At 42.2% G+C, this 20,354-nt stretch overlaps 1 protein-coding gene across 1 annotated transcript; it reads right to left on the bottom strand.

Annotated features, from left to right (window-relative positions):
* Positions 1-2,642: 2,642 nt before the first annotated feature.
* Positions 2,643-17,549, bottom strand: LOC124511658 (KRAB domain-containing protein 5-like). Its single transcript, XM_047079049.1, has 3 exons — positions 17,388-17,549; positions 3,252-3,378; positions 2,643-2,752 (listed from the first exon to the last, which is right to left on the bottom strand). Exons 1-3 carry the CDS (start codon positions 17,547-17,549, stop codon positions 2,643-2,645), a joined length of 399 nt encoding a protein of 132 aa, XP_046935005.1.
* Positions 17,550-20,354: the final 2,805 nt, after the last annotated feature.

The following is a 20,354-nucleotide window of genomic DNA, read 5'->3' as shown; positions in this document are numbered from 1 at the left end:
TCCCTGCCGATTGTCTCTAAACAAATTAAAAAAAAAAAAGAGTACAAACATCATAAATCTAGGTAAGTACATATTAACAGACAGAAACGGTATTATCAGTAATTTAAGTCAGGTGCAGGGGTGGAGGTGATATGTAGAATAATTTTGTATGCAATTGAGAATATCAGTTTACAATGTGTTTGTGTACCTTTAAGACATTCTATGTAATCCCTATGTAAACCACAGAGAATATACTACAGAAGATGGAAAAGTTGAAGAGAATGGTACCAAGCATGTCATGGGTATAAGACCACAAATAAGGATAAAAAAAATCTAAATTTGATACAGAGGTACAGAATATACGTGAGAGAGAGGGAGAGCAGGGGAAGGGCAGAAGGAGAGAGGGTGGGAGGGAGAGAAAGAGAGAAAGAGAGAAAGAGAGAGAGAGAAAGAGAGAAAGAGAGAGAGAGAGAAAGAGAGAGAGAGAGAGAGAGAGAGAGAGAGAGAGAGAGAGAGGAATCCCAAGGACATTCCATTCTCAGCTCATAGCCTAACATGGGGCTCAATCTCATGACCCTGAGTTCATGACCTGCACCAAAATCAAGACTCAGATCCTTAACAGATTGAGTCACCCAGGCACCCTGAAGGATAGAATGTTGAAAAATGACTTTCAATGCACAAAAGTAATTCTCTCACGCAGGAAGAATATAACGTCACCAATAAATACATGATGAAATTAATTATCTGTTATGATGACTCACCAAGACATTAGTTGTCTATTATTATGACAATTCACCTAGACACGATAAAACATTGACTGACCACTAACCAAGAAAGAAGATGAGTCCCAAAGTATGTATGGGTCATATTTATAGCAAGAAATACATACATCAATTTGTTGGTAAAGGGCCTGGTTGATTCATAATTGACTTAAACTCACATTGTCTTAAAATGCACTAGATGAACATTGTCATCCTGTAACAAGATACACAGGTAAATGAAACTACACCCAGCTCGTGGGGAAAGTCCCATACAAAAGAAAGTACGTTATTATAGAATGTAAAACCAGAATAAGACAAAATTTAACCGCAGTCTACATTAAAAAACATAGATTAATCCTGTGAAAGGAAACCTACCATATAACTATAATTTTAAACTGTGACTACGTACCCATGAAAAAGGAGCACTTGGATTGTTGGCATGTCTTCATTGACAGTAAAACAGGAAAGGTATTTTTTTTATATCAAGCATAAAATGCTCTAATGAAAAATTTTACAAATAGCACTTAAAACACATTAAAAATGTATTATTTTATTAATATATTCCTCCCCTTACACAGAGTGGAAGGGTATAATCCATTGTTTAGAACCAAGCTGACTAGCACAAAACTTTCCTTTCTAAATCAACAAACACTGCCAAAGTTGGAAAATATCCTGACAATCACTTTATAAACAAATCAATATTTAGGATGAAATTCAGATACATTCTGAGAAAGTAGAAGAAAAATCTTGTGATTAATTTTTTTTCTGAAGTAAAATTACATTTATGAACAATCCTTTTGTATATGGAGTTTCTTCTTTAAATGTTTATTTATTATTGAGAGAGAGAGAGAGAGCACACGGGCAAAGGAGGGGCAAAGGGAGAAGGGACAGGTGATCTAGAGCAGGCTCCACACGAACAGCAGACAGCCCCATACTAGGCTCTAATTCCCCAACTGTGAGATCATGAACTGAGCCAAAGTCCAATGCTCAATCCACTGAGCCATTCAGGCACCCACTAACTCATTTCTTATACAGCACATACCCATATCATATAGAACTTTTGATTCAAAAAATTTCGAGATGTGTCTCATATACAAATTATTTGAAAGTACAAACACCTATGAAAAAGTCACAGGAACTTCCTACTAAAAGTATAAAATGATGCAATTACTAGGAAATAAGGTAGCCATTGAGACTTTATTATAGGCTGTGAGATCTAACTTCTAAATGTTATAGCTGCTTTATGGCATTAATATGCAAACATGCTAGGAGACACAGAGATGTGTTAAATTATTTCATCATTGAGCAATGGAACACACAGAGTGGAAATTTCAAATGTTGGTTAATACAAAGACAAGTGAAATTTTGGTGTGAAATAAAGGATTAGATTTTCTCATTTGAGGGAGGTGTTCTGTGATCTCGTGAAATTACTGAGCCTCAATTGTGTACAATGAAGATAAAATCCTCTGGAACTTTGGAAAGCATAAACCACAAAACATGTGATCTCTGTCTCCAATGTTCCCCACATTTCTGCATCAAAACCCAATATGCCCACTGCTACCTTGACACACTTGTCACAAGAAGCAAAACAGAATTCAGAAATGGCTTAGCATAGAGTTCCTCAGAAATACAGAGAGATCCTCTAGGGCTCTCACAGCAATGGAGAAGCTCTCAGATTATGGAGGTCCTCACCGGGGATGTGGTGGACCTTCACTGGAGCTGAAGGAGAATCCTTGGAGAATCAAGGAGCATGATGTGTTAGAGAGCAGATGTCCCCCTGTGAGAGGGAAAGACATCAAACTAGGCTTCACAAATGAAATTCCATTCAAGGAGAGCTACCTGAACAACACTGTAAGATCTATCTTCCTCCTTCACATTTGGACCTCACCTGTGTCATGTGCTTCACTCCCACCTACCTGAGTGTGAGGCTACTGTCTCCTTTCTCTTCACACCCCACAGCTCCTCCTCTTGCTCCAAAGCGATGGCCAGGTCTGGTTTTGACACAATGAGACCTGTTTATCAGAAGAAAGGAATAGAAATACGGCTGGAGATTCTACCTTTCAACTCAGTACTGTACTCAGCAGACAAGAGAGGACATTGAAGAATTCTAACAAATGATTTCTCAAACACTCTTGTGCAAGAAAGAGCCCCTTTAGGACATGCAGGAGGAGTTTCAAATATTCACATCATGACCAGCCTTCCAAATACTACCAATACAATAAGCAGTAAAAGTTGAAGTTTAAGATGTGGGCCATACCGTCTTTTGCCACTCAATGTTTAGAATTGCCATCAATCTACAGAAATGGTGATGGCATCTTAAGAAAGGGAGGCTGAAGCTGAAAAGGAAACCTCATGAAGCTATTTCTCTACATCTACAAATCCCCATTTCCTTCCCTTGCTGCAGGGATCTGAATCCCAGTCATACAAAGAGGAAGCTTCCAAGAGACAGTCTTCAAAGGAACGAACAAAACCCGAGCTGGGTTTGGGAAATCTAGAAGGAGATATCCTCACCCAAGAAGAGGAGGTGTCCATAGGTCTCTAACATCACATCCCTGTACAGCTCCCGCTGACTGTGGTTCAAGCATCCCCATTCCTCCTGAGATAATTCTATGGCCACATCCCTGAAGGTCAGGAGTCCCTGAAATAAATACAACAGCCATCCAGTGGCCATTGGCAGTGTTCACAATGGTACCTAAGATGAAAGGGAAATGAATGTCATCAGCTAGACTATAAGAACTGACATTCACCGCCTACCTGCTTGTACCCAATGACTATTCTCCCTCATTTTACTTAACCTCTTCCTTCTACTTCTGGCAAAACACCCTGTGGACACAGTCTCCTGTCATGGAAACAGAAAACATTCAACAAAATGGAAGGACCGCCCCAAGGAAGAGCTTGGGCAGGCCACGTTGAGCTTAACCCCTATGCAGATGGATGATAGAGTGAACTCAGGGAGGACAGTTACCTTGACCTCCTTGTAATAGCGAAATCTCCACCCAAGGGGGAAAACAAACCTTATGTAACACACAGCGAATGTATGGAAGTGTGCTCTTAAGGTACGTGTGCCACCTTATGCCCAGTTCAGGTAAATGACAAGGCTCCACTTCCTAATTGTCCACTCGAATCTTAAATAAAAGGAAATCATCGCCCCACCCCCCTTACTCTGTGAGTCTCTCCTTTGGAGGTTATTCCCTCTGATCTCCTTATTGGCTGAAATCAAGCTTCCTGTGTGTGACAACCCCAGCTGCTGCACTATGACTCTATTATATTTCAGGATTAAGACACACAAATTTCTCAACTTTTGTATTCTTGTTTTCATTTTCTGAAAATATAAGGCAGTAAATAAAAGGGTATTTCTGTGACAAGACTGTGGAGGAAAATAAAATTTTATTTTGGCATTTTTTTTTGGTTTTGTCCTTTATCATGTTTTGCTGTTTTCTTTTTCTCTCCACGTGGTGATGAGATTCTTTCAGTGACACAACTTCAAGGGGACAGATGATTCATTCTCCTCAAGGAAACTCCCACGTTTTATCAACTCTAAAGACAGCTGCCTTAGCCTTCCTAACTCCTACTAAATTCCCAACTGACTAATCTTCACTCATAGGTAGGAACCGATTCATCAGGAAGAAGTTACTGAAGTGCAGACCTTCCACTTTAACAACCTTAACGATGTAAACGTCTACGTTGTTCAAGGGAGGCAATGATGAGGGACGCAAAGTCAAGAGTCTTGTAGCTTCAATTAAATTTCCTTACACTTTGCAACCCAATGACAGGATATGCCCTTCCTCAAGTAAATCATAGCTGCTTTCATACCTTAATGTTTAATTTTTATTAAATACTTGAGACAGGCAGAGTATGACATTCCTTTATCAATGGGCTCCAAAGTGTAAGGAAATTTAATTGAAGCTACACTTCTTTTGCCTTAGTGCTCCCCACCAGAAAGGACAAGCAAAGAGAAACTCAGAAGAAAGAAGTTTCCAGCTGAAATGTGATGGCTTCTGCACATCGCTCAGTAAATCTAAGATCCTTAGCAAAGGTCGGGATGGGGGGGGGAGGGGGGAAGGATGAACGTTATAAGGGAGAGATCTGGCAGAGAGAACCAGGCCAGTTAAAGAAGTGAACACGAAGTGTAAGGAAACAAATTGCTATCAGTGCCTAAGACACACCAAAGGACACATGATCCCTGGTGTGTTCTGTTGGCCCCCAAACAGTGAATCTGATAGTCAGTCTAATTATGAGAGAATACAGTGGATTTATACAAACTTCAGTCATATACACTTTCAGTAGAGGCTGCTTTGAGACAAACAGGCTTGAGCACCAGGTAGTAGAGGAGTCCACAGGGACCACCTGGCTGAAGAGAGGCAGGCCCAGCAGGTGACCTGCCTCAAAATATGTAGAGGCCCTAACTAACTAACAAGTGGGTACTTACACCCAGGCAGAATTACCACATGAAGGCAAATTCCATTAAGTTACCATACATACTCATCTTCCCCCTTCAAAATCAGCCCCAAGTCACTGCTCACAGCAGGAGCCTCTCATCTGCTGTCCTGGCACCACTCCTTTGGGGTGTTTTCATAAATCTAACGTCTTATTCTGCCACAGATGAATTATTTTCACCACTCATGTCGTTGGCTTCCACAGGATCATCGGCCCATATTTGGGAGCCCCATCTGAATGGGAGAAACACCACTTTTAGATGACTGTTTCCCTGTCCTGTCATGTCTGGTATATTTTAAAGAGTATCTTTTTCACATTTTACAAAGCAAGACTGCTCTCCCCCACGCTTTCTTAACTTTCCAAGTTATTCAGGCCTCATATCCATTCTCTGGTTTTTTTTGCATTTATTATTTGGTCCAAAAAGTTTGTTTTATTATAACACAAAGAGAGGACCTGTGGGCACCAAGATCCACAGTGGGGTTGTGAAGAGTGACTATGCAGCCAGGGGAGGGAAAGGCAAAAGGGAGGTCTCCAGAAGGATTCCCATATGTTTAAGAGGACTCCTAAGATACTGGGGGCCTTGTATTTTTCATTTTCTTCATCCTGCTCTACAGAGAGGTACTAAATGGGGGAACTAAACGGGAACGGTTCTCCTCGACTGAAATCCCACCACCAGAACCCATCAGCAACTGGAATCTTGGACTCAACAACTTCCCTTTTGCATCTGTCCTAAAGGGAATGTTTGCAATACTTTCAGGACTTTACCTCAAAGTGACAAGTGTTGACTTCCTAGTGAAAGCCTTGTTTGAGAATGTAGAGAAGATTCCTGTTTATAGGGGAGAAGAGTTCTAAGGAACTAACCTTGAGTATTATTCCCGAGAAGGTTGTAAAACTTTGTTGAAAACATAAGGCAGAAACACCAAACACAGAGAAACCAACATTTGTGATTTCTAAATGCATGGAATTGTAGGGGGAAAAGATGACACGGCCTCCGACCTGGAACACCAGGCTTACCTGAGAGCTGGCCACTTCTTCTTCTTTCCCCTTGTCCTCTAGATTTCTTTCTCAGAAGGTATTTGTGGACAAGTCACACATGCATCAGAAGAAAATGCCCTTAAATGCCATCAACAGAATGTCTTCACCAGAAAAGTGCTCACTGGCAGGCGGGACTTTGGAATGCAGAAGGACAAAACGTCCTGGTTTTTTGTGTCAGGAGCTTTTCAGAAACGGAGACTATGTACTTGGAGCCCAATTCTGAGTTTTTCTTCTATAGTTTCAGTGGCTTCCACTCCCACAGGCACCCGCAAATTCTGCTACAGCATAGGAACAGTGTGCTGCGCAGACCTAATCCTCCCACACTCACGTGGAGGAGACCCTGTTACCTCTCCTTGAGTAAAAGCCTGCATTCAAATCTCATAAATTAATGGGAAGCCTTGCCAACTGACTCTGGCTTCAGGGAGAATCACCTGGAGCACTTAATTAAGCGAACACTGTTGTTTCAATCCACACCAATTGACAGAATCTGAGGAGGGGGGCAACAGCAAGGGTCGGTTTTGAAACTCCACACGGGATCCCTTTGGGGACCATTTAGGGAAGTAAGGAAGGCTATGGTTATTATCCAGGTTTAAACCCATTTCCTCGCCAGTGACCAGAGTTTCTGGACATTGGAAAAAAGAGACTTACAAATTTAAGAGCCAAACACACCTTCAGCTCTTTAGCCGACCTTTCCCATGTCTCCCTAATTCCCAATGACAGGGCTCCAAGGAACCACAGGCATCTTCCTATCAACTGGCTTGCAGAAACTACTCTCTGCACTGGGAATAAAACTGTGTGTGTCCTTACAGCTGAGCTACACTTTTAGTGCTCAAACCCAGTGCTACCAGCAGCCCCTGCCTCAGAGAGCTAAAACAGTTTGAAAAATATGGGTCTCCCATAAATAACAATGTGTCCCTGTCTATGAATTTATTCCTTGTGTCTAGGCCTTTTGAGCATTACACACCCATTTCTCCTTAGTTTATCTGCCCCAATTCATTTACTGGACTGAGATTTCTTTGAAAAATGTCATGCCAGAAATTCTTTTTCCCGCAAAGGGGAAAATATCTAGATTTTGACAGTAGTTACCACATTTGAAAACAAGGGGAAATAAATGACATTTCAACGTGTTTTCTATGCTCTGTCTCTCATGGCACTTTAGCTGAGGTTAGTGGTACTGATCAAATGATCAGTCCTATTGGATGAGCTACCAACCTTCTTGTGAGTAAAATGTTCAACTGATACTGGCACACTCCACAGTGCATCACTCATCAAGCTTCAAATAGATCCGTCAAAATCTCTGCCCTGAGTTAATCATTACCCCATAAATAAGGAAACCCAACAGGGCAGCAAGCACATAATAGAGGAATACAAGGCTTAGGCCCTAGATCAATGGTCACGCTCAAGCCATCTTGGGCCACAGCTGCATCGAAGGCCAGGACTTCAGACCATGGCAGCCATGGGGTCAGGGGCTGGAGAGCTTGGGGTGGAGGTTCCGGGGGATAGGAGGTTCCTGGGAAGGAGAGTCCTGGCAAGGGAAGGGGATACTAGTCCCTGTATGACCCCTATTGTACCTGAGAGAAAACCCAAAGGCTGAGGATGGAAGTTTGATTAGGACCCCTGAGCAAAAAATAACATTGCTATCTGTCTTTATCTTTTGTTGCCAACATTCATCCACTAGTGATGTCGATTCCCACTGAAAACTGATTGTTCCCTGAAACACCCATGCAGTACTTTTCAAAATAATCCAGTTGATAAGGATAGCCAGTACTTTTTACCTTCAGTTGGGAGGAATGACAATACACCTGTTGAGTAATGCCTCAGGGTTCCACAGAGGGTCCATTCTATATGTGACAACCTTAAATGTTATACTACATGACAGTAAGTTTTCTGCAGGCTCTCCTTTGTTATAGTATGACATAATTTCTTTCTCTGCTCCCCTTCTCAAGGTTCTTTGCATGACACCAGCATACACCTGTGAAAACTTGTGGCTTTAAAGAGACATCAGGTGCCCAAAGAAAAATTGCAGTTTGAGAGACAGGAAGATGGCGGCGTAGGAGGACACTGGGCTCACCCTGCGTCCTGCTGATCACTTAGATTCCACCTACACCTGCCTAAATAACCCAGAAAACCACCAGAGGATTAGCAGAACGGAGTCACCGGACCCAAGTGCAGACGAGAGGCCCACGGAAGAGGGTAGGAAGGGCGGCAAGGCGGTGCGCGCTCCACGGACTGGCGGGAGGGAGCCGGGGCGGAGGGGCGGCTCGCCAGCCAAGCAGAGCCCCCGAGTCTGGCTTGCAAAAGTGGAGGGGCCTGACGGACTGTGTTCCGCCAGCAAGCGCGACTTAGCGTCTGGGAGGTCATAAGTTAACAGCTCTGCTCCGAAAGCGGGAAGGCTGGAGGAGAAAGGGAGGGTGAGCTGCGGAGCCCCCGGACGACAGAGCTCAGTTTGGTGGGGAACAAAGGCGCTCGCCAGGGCCATCTCCCCCGCCCATCCCCCAGCCAAAATCCCAAAGGGAACCGGTTCCGGCCAGGGAAATTGCTTGCTCCGCGCAAACACCGAACTCTGTGCTTCTGCGGAGCCAAACCTCCGGCAGCGGATCTGACTCCCTCCGACTGCCACAGGGCCCCTCCTGAAGTGGATCACCTAAGGAGAAGTGAGCTAAGCCTGTCCCCCCTGCCGCCGTGCACCTTGCCTTCCCACCCCAGCTAATATGCCAGATCCCCAGCATCACAAGCCTGGCAGTGTGCAAGTAGCCCAGACGGGCCACGCCACCCCACAGTGAATCCCGCCCCTAGGAGAGGGGAAGAGAAGGCACACACCAGTCTGACTGTGGCCCCAGCGGTAGGCTGGGGGCAGACATCAGGACTGACTGCAGCCCCACCCACCAACTCCAGTTATACACCACAGCACAGGGGAAGTGCCCTGCAGGTCCTCACCACACCAGGGACTATCCAAAATGACCAAGCGGAAGAATTCCCCTCAGAAGAATCTCCAGGAAATAACAACAGCTAATGAGCTGATCAAAAAGGATTTAAATAATATAACAGAAAGTGAATTTAGAATAATAGTCATAAAATTAATCGCTGGGCTGGAAAACAGTATACAGGACAGCAGAGAATCTCTTGCTACAGAGATCAAGGGACTAAGGAACAGTCACAAGGAGCTGAAAAACGCTTTAAAGGAAATGCAAAACAAAATGCAAACCACCACGGCTCGGATGGAAGAGGCAGAGGAGAGAATAGGTGAACTAGAAGATAAAGTTACGGAAAAAGAGGAAGCTGAGAAAAAGAGAGATAAAAAAATCCAGGAGTATGAGGGGAAAATTAGAGAACTAAGTGATACACTAAAAAGAAATAATATATGCATAATTGGTATCCCAGAGGAGGAAGAGAGAGGGAAAGGTGCTGAAGGGGTACTTGAAGAAATAATAGCTGAGAACTTCCCTGAACTGGGGAAGGAAAAAGGCATTGAAATCCAAGAGGCACAGAGAACTCCCTTCAGACGTAACTTGAATCGATCTTCTGCACGACATATCATAGTGAAACTGGCAAAATACAAGGATAAAGAGAAAATTCTGAAAGCAGCAAGGGGTAAACGTGCCCTCACATATAAAGGGAGACCTATAAGACTCGTGACTGATCTCTCTTTTGAAACTTGGCAGGCCAGAAAGGATTGGCACGAGATTTTCAGGGTGCTAGACAGCAAAAATATGCAGCCGACAATCCTTTATCCAGCAAGTCTGTCATTTAGAATAGAAGGAGAGATAAAGGTCTTCCCAAACAAACAAAAACTGAAGGAATTTGTCACCACTAAACCAGCCCTACAAGAGATCCTAAGGGGGACCCTGTGAGACAAAGTACCACAGACATCACTACAAGCATAAAACATACAGACATCACAATGACTCTAAACCCGTATCTTTCTATAATAACACTGAATGTAAATGGATTAAATGCGCCAACCAAAAGACATAGGGTATCAGAATGGATAAAAAAACAAGACCCATCTATTTGCTGTCTACAAGAGACTCATTTTAGACCTGAGGACACCTTTAGATTCGGAGTGAGGGGATGGAGAACTATTTATCATGCTACTGGAATCCAAAAGAAAGCTGGAGTAGCCATACTTATATCAGACAAACTAGACTTTAAATTAAAGGCTGTAACAAGAGATGAAAAAGGACATTATATAATAGTTACAGGGTCTATCCATCAGGAAGAGCTAACAATTATAAATGTCTATGCGCCGAATACCGGAGCCCCCAAATATATAAAACAATTACTCATAAACATAAGCAACCTTGTTGATAAGAATGTGGTAATTGCAGGGGACTTTAACACCCCACTTACAGAAATGGATAGATCATCAAGACACACGGTCAATAAAGAAACAAGGGCCCTGAATGAGACATTGGATCAGATGGACTTGACAGATATATTTAGAACTCTGCATCCCAAAGCAACAGAATATACTTTCTTCTCGAGTGCACATGGAACATTCTCCAAGATAGATCATATACTGGGTCACAAAACAGCCCTTCATAAGTTTACAAGAATTGAAATTATACCATGCATACTTTCAGACCACAATGCTATGAAGCTTGAAATCAACCACAGGAAAAAGTCTGGAAAACCTCCAAAAGCATGGAGGTTAAAGAACACCCTACTAACGAACGAGAGGGTCAACCAGGCAATTAGAGAAGAAATCAAAAAATATATGGAAACAAACGAAAATGAAAATACAACAATCCAAACGCTTTGGGACGCAGCGAAGGCAGTCCTGAGAGGAAAATACATTGCAATCAAGGCCTATCTCAAGAAACAAGAAAAATCCCAAATACAAAATCTAACAGCACACCTAAAAGAAATAGAAGCAGAACAGCAATGGCAGCCTAAACCCAGCAGAAGAAGAGAAATAATAAAGAGCAGAGCAGAAATAAACAATATAGAATCTAAAAAAACTGTAGAGCAGATCAACGAAACCAAGAGTGGGTTTTTTGAAAAAATAAACAAAATTGACAAACCTCTAGCCAGGCTTCTCAAAAAGAAAAGGGAGATGACTCAAATAGATAAAATCATGAATGAAAATGGAATTATTACAACCAATCCCTCAGAGATACAAGCAATTATCAGGGAATACTATGAAAAATTATATGCCAACAAATTGGACAACCTGGAAGAAATGGACAAATTCCTGAACACCCACACTCTTCCAAAACTCAATCAGGAGGAAATAGAAAGCTTGAACAGACCCATAAACAGCGAAGAAATTGAATCGGTTATCAAAAATCTCCCAACAAATAAGAGTCCAGGACCAGATGGCTTCCCAGGGGAGTTCTACCAGACATTTAAAGCAGAGATAATACCTATCCTTCTCAAGCTATTCCAAGAAATAGAAAGGGAAGGAAAACTTCCAGACTCCTTCTATGAAGCCATATTACTTTGATTCCTAAACCAGAGACCCAGTAAAAAAAGAGAACTACAGGCCAATATCCCTGATGAATATGGATGCAAAAATTCTCAATAAGATACTAGCAAATCGAATTCAACAGCATATAAAAAGAATTATTCACCATGATCAAGTGGGATTCATTCCTGGGCTGCAGGGCTGGTTCAACATTCGCAAATCAATCAACGTGATACATCACATTAACAAAAAAAAAGAGAAGAACCATATGATCCTGTCAATCGATGCAGAAAAGGCCTTTGACAAAATCCAGCACCCTTTCTTAATAAAAACCCTTGAGAAAGTCGGGATAGAAGGAACATACTTACAGATCATAAAAGCCATTTATGAAAAGCCCACAGCTAACATCATCCTCAATGGGGAAAAACTGAGAGCTTTTTCCCTGAGATCAGGAACACGACATGGATGCCCACTCTCACCGCTGTTGTTTAACATAGTGCTGGAAGTTCTAGCATCAGCAATCAGACAACAAAAGGAAATCAAAGGCATCAAAATTGGCAAAGATGAAGTCAAGCTTTCGCTTTTTGCAGATGACATGATATTATACATGGAAAATCCGATAGACTCCACCAAAAGTCTGCTAGAACTGATACATGAATTCAGCAAAGTTGCAGGATACAAAATCAATGTACAGAAATCAGTTGCATTCTTATACACTAACAATGAAGCAACAGAAAGACAAATAAAGAAACTGATCCCATTCACAATTGCACCAAGAAGCATAAAATACCTAGGAATAAATCTAACCAAAGATGTAAAGGATCTGTGTGCTGAAAACTATAGAAAGCTTATGAAGGTAATTGAAGAAGATATAAAGAAATGGAAAGACATTCCCTGCTCATGGATTGGAAAAATAAATATTGTCAAAATGTCAATACTACCCAAAGCTATCTACACATTCAATGCAATCCCAATCAAAATTGCACCAGCATTCTTCTCGAAACTAGAACAAGCAATCCTAAAATTCATATGGAACCACAAAAGGCCCCGAATAGCCAAAGGAATTTTGAAGAAGAAGACCAAAGCAGGAGGCATCACAATCCCAGACTTTAGCCTCTACTACAAAGCTGTCATCATCAAGACAGCATGGTATTGGCACAAAAACAGACACACAGACCAATGGAATAGAATAGAAACCCCAGAACTAGACCCACAAACGTATGGCCAACTCATCTTCGACAAAGCAGGAAAGAACATCCAATGGAAAAAAGACAGCCTCTTTAACAAATGGTGCTGGGAGAACTGGACAGCAACATGCAGAAGGTTGAAACTAGACCACTTTCTCACACCATTCACAAAAATAAACTCAAAGTGGATAAAGGACCTGAATGTGAGACAGGAAACCATCAAAACCTTAGAGGAGAAAGCAGGAAAAGACCTCTCTGACCTCAGCCGTAGCAATCTCTTACTCGACACATCCCCAAAGGCATGGGAATTAAAAGCAAAAGTGAATTACTGGGACCTTATGAAGATAAAAAGCTTCTGCACAGCAAAGGAAACAACCAACAAAACTAAAAGGCAACCAACGGAATGGGAAAAGATATTTGCAAATGACATATCGGACAAAGGGCTAGTATCTAAAATCTATAAAGACCTCAACAAACTCCACACCCGAAAAACAAATAACCCAGTGAAGAAATGGGCAGAAAACATGAATAGACACTTCTCTAAAGAAGACATCCAGATGGCCAACAGGCACATGAAAAGATGTTCAGCGTCGCTCCTTATCAGGGAAATACAAATCAAAACCACACTCAGATATCACCTCACGCCAGTCAGAGTGGCCAAAATGAACAAATCAGGAGACTATAGATGCTGGAGAGGATGTGGAGAAACGGGAACCCTCTTGCACTGTTGGTGGGAATGCAAATTGGTACAGCCGCTCTGGAAAGCAGTGTGGAGGTTCCTCAGAAAATTAAAAATAGACCTACCCTATGACCCAGCAATAGCACTGCTAGGAATTTATCCAAGGGATACAGGAGTACTGATGCATAGGGGCACTTGTACCCCAATGTTCATAGCAGCACTCTCAACAATAGCCAAATTATGGAAAGAGCCTAAATGTCCATCAACTGATGAATGGATAAAGAAATTGTGGTATATATACACAATGGAATACTATGTGGCAATGAGAAAAAATGAAATATGGCCTTTTGTAGCAACGTGGATGGAACTGGAGAGGGTAATGCTAAGTGAAATAAGCCATAGAGAGAAAGACAGATACCATATGGTTTCACTCTTATGTGGATCCTGAAAAACTTAACAGGAACCCATGGGGGAGGGGAAGGGGAAAAAAAAAAGAGGTTAGAGTGGGAGAGAGCCAAAGCATAAGAGACTGTTAAAAACTGAGAACAGGGGCGCCTGGGTGGCGCAGTCGGTTAAGCGTCTGACTTCAGCCAGGTCACGATCTCGCGGTCCGTGAGTTCGAGCCCCGCGTCAGGCTCTGGGCTGATGGCTCGGAGCCTGGAGCCTGTTTCCGATTCTGTGTCTCCCTCTCTCTCTGCCCCTCCCCCGTTCATGCTCTGTTTCTCTCTGTCCCAAAAATAAATAAACGTTGAAAAAAAAAATTAAAAAAAAAAAAAAAACGGAGAACAAACTGAGGGTTGATGGGGGGTGGGAGGGAGGGGAGGGTGGGTGATGGGTATTGAGGAGGGCACCTTTTGGGATGAGCACTGGGTGTTGTATGGAAACCAATTTGTCAATAAATTTCATATATATATATAAAAAAAAAAAAAGAAAAATTGCAGTTTGCTCAAAACCAGCTTAGATATTTAAGTCACCTGCTGTCAGAACAAGGACTAGATTTCAAGACATCCTGGAAATCAAAAACCTGAAACTGGTACCAATTCTGAGACTCTCTGGGACTGTTTGTTCATTTCTGAAGTTTGATTCCAAACTTCTCTCTTACAGTTGAAAGTGCATATGCTTTACTAAAACAGGACAAACCTTACCCAATTATTTGAAAAGAGGGGGATAACACAGTAATTGAGACTTGAATGAAAAGTCTAAATCTATAAAAGCTTCTGAAAGTCAACACCCACAAATCAAGCAACCCAGATAAGAAATGGGCAAAAGACATGAATAGACAGTTTTTGAGAGAAGATAGCCAGAATGCTAACAGACCCATGTAAAGATGATCAACATCCCTCATCATCATGGCAACACAAATCAAAACACGGACGAGATAGCACTTCCCACCTGCCAAAATGGGTAAAATTAACAACACAAGAAACCACAGGGGTTGGTGAGGATGAAGAGAAGGGGAACCCTGTTGCACTGTAGGTGGGAAAACAAAGTGGTGCAGCAGCCATTCAGGAGAACAGTATGAGGTTTTAAAATAACTAAAAATGGAATTAGAGGTGCTTGGGTGCCTCAGTTGGTGGAGGGTCTAACTCTTGATTTTTCTCAGGTCTTGGTCTCATGGGCATGGCTCAAGCCCCACATGGGGCTCCAAAGTGAGCATGGAGCCTCTCTTCCTTTCTCTGCTACTCCCCCATTCACACTTGCTCACAATCTCCCTCAAATAAATAAACATTAAAAACAAAGAACAACTTAGTTTCAATCCATGGTGGCCAAAGTAAGATATCTGTATGATTTAACTCTTCCTACATTTCTTAAGACTTTTTTTTTTTTTTTTTTTTTTTTGCAGGCTTGCACATCATCTATACTGGATGATGATCCTTATACCTCAGATATTTTGTGTTTAGGACTCATTTATGGTTTTCATGCTTCGTGCATGCACAAGCTGAGGGATCAACCTATTGACAGGAAGTAATCACAAGTATTTAGTGTCCTGAGATAACAGCTACCCCAAACATCCTTGTCCTAGGGAGCATCTTTGCAACTTTCTATACCCTGTCTTCCATCATTACAATTTTTCTCTTTTTCAGTAGGCCACCTGGAAGCAAGTAAACAACCGGGGCTTAATCAAGGCATTTTTCCCAACTGTCAGGACATTTATCCTGAGTGACAATCACTACGTGTTCACGCTCTTCTCTGTAGCCTGGAGAAATTACAAAACCTCCCATCTCATGAGAAAAATGTAGTCTGTTGTTCTTCCTGTCAACTATATATTCATGTCTCCAAGAGTGTTAAGGTCAATTATACATCAGTGACCTTGTAAGTAAAATTGTGACTAAAGTAATCTATTCTCGGGACGTTTGGGTGGCACAAGTCAGTTAAGCCTCAGAGTCTTGATCTTGGCTAAGGTCCTGTTTTCATGGTTTGAGTTCCAGTCCCACATCAGGCTGTGTGCTAAAGGCATGGGATTCTGTCTTCCCTTCCCTGCCTCCTCCCCTTCTTGTGCTCTCTTTCTCACATACACACACACAAAATAAAGTAGATAATAAGCTAACCAAAATATATCTATTCTAGTAATAAATAATAAATTACAGGCATAAAATGAACCCTTTTATACTTATCATATAAATAGCTGTTCAAATATGTTGTTAATGGCCCCAGCAATCAGGCCAGAATCTCATCAGTAATATAACAGTTTGTCCTGTAATATTGAAGACATACTTTAAATTATCTTTGAATGTGTATCTTTCAATATGAGAGATTATACTTGTCCAACATTTATCTGGGCATGAAGTTTGAAGACTGTTGCACAAAGACAGTTCAAAAGTCCTTCAAGAAATAGGGGTAAGGGAAACTGTTTCTGAATTTTAATGTGATTGACCACAGGTGAAGGTGTAGGGAAAGCTAGGTTTTAGGGAATGCAGGCATTTGAGACCAAGTGTTGAACATTGTGCCTTGTGTCCTAGGAGAAATGTTGACGTCTTGATAGATGAAATGCTCACGGAAATGCATTAGCGTATTTAAGTGTTTTCAGTCATAAGTGTAATAGTGAACTGCCTGAGACAGAAGAAAATGCAGGTGGATGTGTCAGCTGATACATATAAAAAGAATGCTTGTAGGTAGTCAATAATGAATAGACATTTCCAGGCTGAGGCACTGAAATAGATAGATGTGCTGAAGTTCACTTGGTCTATATTGAGCTTCGATGTCAAATGATTCTTTTGAAAAGAAACAGGTTACAAGGATAGTCTTTCCAGTCTCAATTTTCTTAAAAATGTTAGTTTATTGATTTTGAGAGAGAGAGAATGGGATACTGAGAGAGAGAGAGAGAGAGAGCAAGTGAGAACCAGGGAGGGGCAGAGAGAGAGGGACAAAGAGAATCCCAAACAGGCTCTGTGCTGTCAGAGCAGAGCCTGATGTGGGGCTTGCTCTCACAATCCCTGATCTCACAAACAAAACCAAGAGATGCTCAACCAACTGAGCCACCCAGTCTCATGTCAACTTCTTAGTTCAGCCTGAACAACTGGAAAGGGACAGGAATTCTGACACCCCCAAAAGGGGATAGGACATTCTTGCTCCATGGGAGTTTCAGGAGCCAACCCATTCATCACCCTGTTTTCTATTTCTGAACATCTAGAGGTCAGTCAATTGTTAAAAAGTAAATATACATAGACTTTGTGAAATGGAAAGAGGACCCAGCAGTGCCTTCAACTGTCTCTCTTTTGACCTTCGTCTGTCCTTTCTAGCTGATTCCATTCTTCTTTCCAGGTCAGCATTTAGCTCAGGAAGAAGCCCCAGCAGGCAAAGCATCGCAGGATGGAAAAGGAAACTACCCCCTCCAGCAACAGGCACTGCCCTGAGCCAGCAAGACCCCACATGCCTCACAGCAATGCAGTGATTGGCCTGACCTTCACCACCTGCATGTACACCACCCTTCGTCCTACATTTTCTTTATATAAACCTGGAAGGATTTTCGGCAGGTTGGGGACAGTGTTTGAGATGTTGGTCACCTCTCTTCTCAGTGTTGGCCTCCGTGAAGAAAATCTCCTTCTTGTTTTATCACCATTCATCTCGCCGGTGTTCTTGCCGACTCCGGGGGTCCCACACACACCGGGTTTGGCCACTTACCACTGACAAAATCCAAAGGCAGAGAGATGAGAGGTGGCGAAGCATGAGAGGAAGTTATTTCAGGGAGGCTGACACTGCAAAGATGGCTGAATAACGTCTCAAGGACTGTCTCCAAAGTGCTGGATACACTTCCAGGTGTATGGAAGGGAAAAGGGGAGAGGTGGGTGGAGGGGCAAAAGGAGTCAGGACCTGCAGGTAGACAGTGAAGTCTGTCATTGTCCTGGAGTCAATCCAGGGTGGGGTCTTTCTGCTCAGGGCAGTCCTTGAGGCTTGAGGGGTAGTTCTAGTACCCCTGAGGGATATTTTGTCTTCAGGGTCTTCCGCCTGAGCCAGGAGACAAGCTGGAAGGAACCTAGTGAGGAAGTTTGAGGTCAAAATTGAGGCAGCAAAAGTCCTCCGTCTTGCCCTTGGATTTGGTCAGCCATGAGTGGCAGAACTGGGTCTGTGGGGGCCACTGGAAACAGGTGCTCCTGTACCCTTGGGTCCTGCTTACAAAGTCATTACCACAATCTATCCAATAAACATATCCCTCATCTCCCATTGTTAATACGTGTGTGTGTGTGTACATGTGTGTGTTGAGAACACTTCCGGTAGCCTCTCTTAGCAAATCTCAAGGGTGCAATACACTAGTACTAACTATACTCAGGTGTAACATTCACTGCTCACACATCCTGCATTAGTAGTGCTTTTTGCCATTTGACCAACATCTAAACATTTCCCCCATCCTCAGCCCCTGGCAACAAACTTGCTAATCTTTAATAATTTTGCCATTTTTAAAATTTGCGTGTATGTGATTTCATACAGTATATATTTTTCTGTATGTGGTTTGTTTAACTTAACAAAATATCCTCTATCAACCTCTAAGTTGCTGGCAATGGAAAAATGTCCTTCTTTCCTGAGGCTGATACATATACCAAGAATAAATTAGATGAGGGACCTCTACTAGGAAGGAGTTAATAGCAGAGATGAACATTTAATTTTTGTTTTATTTTTTTATAGTTTATTGATTTATTCCAGAGAGACAGAGAGAGAATGACCAGGGGTGGAGCAGATAGGGAGACAGAGGATCTGAAGTGGGCTCTGTGCTGACAGCAGAGAGCCCGATGTGGGGCTCAAACTAACCAACTGCTAGTTCATGACCTAAGCCAAGGAGGGACACTTAACTGACTGAGCCATTCAGGTGCCCCTAGCGATGAACCATTTATAAAGAGTTATCTGCGTGGCAGTGCAAACATGTTTGATAAACATTTGCTCTTTCCTTTTTCATTGAATGTAGATATACTTCCTCCTTCTTGAGTTGTAAAGCCCCACCCCCTTTCCTTCATTCCAAATGGCATATAAGCATCGATTGCCTGTCTTTGAGCCTCAAATCTTTGAGGTTCCTATCATCAAGAAATTCTTTTTTTTCTCTTTTGAACCTGCCTGATGTCAGTTTAATCATTAGACTGGCCAAAGAATAGAGCACAGATGAAGGAAAATGTTTCCTTCTCATACACATTCATCCTGTTTTTGAAAACTGACCTCTGTTCTTCAGAGCTAAAATATAATGTGAGACAAGAATTGTTTTTGTGCTACAAATATTGGTCATCATATTTCCAGTTTGGTACTCTTTGGTTAAAAGAGAAAGGGGGGTGGTTAAGAAGGAATGATGGGAGGCTTCCCCAAGAGAAAAAAGGTTACTAAGTTTAATAGGAAGCCTTGTTGATATTTTAATGCCACCATTTTGAATTGTTCAACTTTATGCTTTTAAGTGGTTTCAGTTTCAGGCAGCAGCACAACTGTCTTAGATCACTCTATATTTTACTGTGAGAAACCACTCAATATTTTCTAGAATGGCCAAAATAAGGAAAAGAGGATAACACCAAATTTCAGTGAAAATAATGAGGAATTAGAAATCTCAAATATTCCTGGAAGGAGTTAAAACATGCATTCAGTTGGGAAAACTGTTTAGCGGTGACTTAGGAAAGTCAACTTTGCTACTGAATGGGAGCATTTTACCATTCCAAACTGTGTCTCTTTGGCATAAGGATTACTTTAAAGGAGCAGACAAAGGAAAAGGTCTGAAACCCTTTTGAAAGAGGCATTTGCATGTATAAGGGAAAGCTCCCCGTGCAAGGGTGTCTCCCACTGCATAGAAGAAAGAGGGGGGATGTGTAAATCCCCAGAAACTCTGATCAGTGGAGAAGGCATGGATTTCAATCTGGACAACCACCATAGCTATGATCGTGCTTTTTGTCTGGTCATCTTCCCAAATACGTCCCAATAGGATCACTTGTGGAATTTCAAAAAATGATCATATCGCCCCCTCCCCCCCCACCAGATTCTGTCAATCAATGTTTGTTGAAACAATGGTGTTGTTTTAATTAAGCGCCCCAGGTGATTCTAAAGGAATCCAGGATGAAGCACAAGGGTTTCCCAGTAATTTAGGAGGGGTGAGTGCAGGCTTTGGCTCTAGGAGAGGTACCAGGGTCTCCTCTATAGGAGTTGGAGAGGATCAAGGCCGTGTAACAAAGTGTACCTATAGTGTAGCGGCATTTGTGGGGTGTAGTGGTATCTGTGGGAGGAGAAGCATCTGTGGAAAGGAGAAGAGGAAAACTCAGAGGTTGGCATCCAATTAGGAGCTCAAAAGGTTCTGAATAGCTTTTTACACAAAGGAGTAGGAAGTTGGGCCTTTTCTACATTTCAAAGTCTGGCCTGCAGGTGATCAGTTTACAGGTGTAGAGGCTGTGTTAGTGGCTTGGAAGACA

This window comes from Lynx rufus, unplaced genomic scaffold, assembly GCF_022079265.1.
Source record: "Lynx rufus isolate CCGP_SWC_20201006 ecotype Redwood Valley unplaced genomic scaffold, mLynRuf1.p SCAF_16, whole genome shotgun sequence".
Taxonomy (NCBI): domain Eukaryota; kingdom Metazoa; phylum Chordata; class Mammalia; order Carnivora; family Felidae; genus Lynx; species Lynx rufus.
The sequence above is the reverse complement of the archived record's forward strand: the minus strand, read 5'-3'. Positions and strand labels throughout refer to the sequence as shown.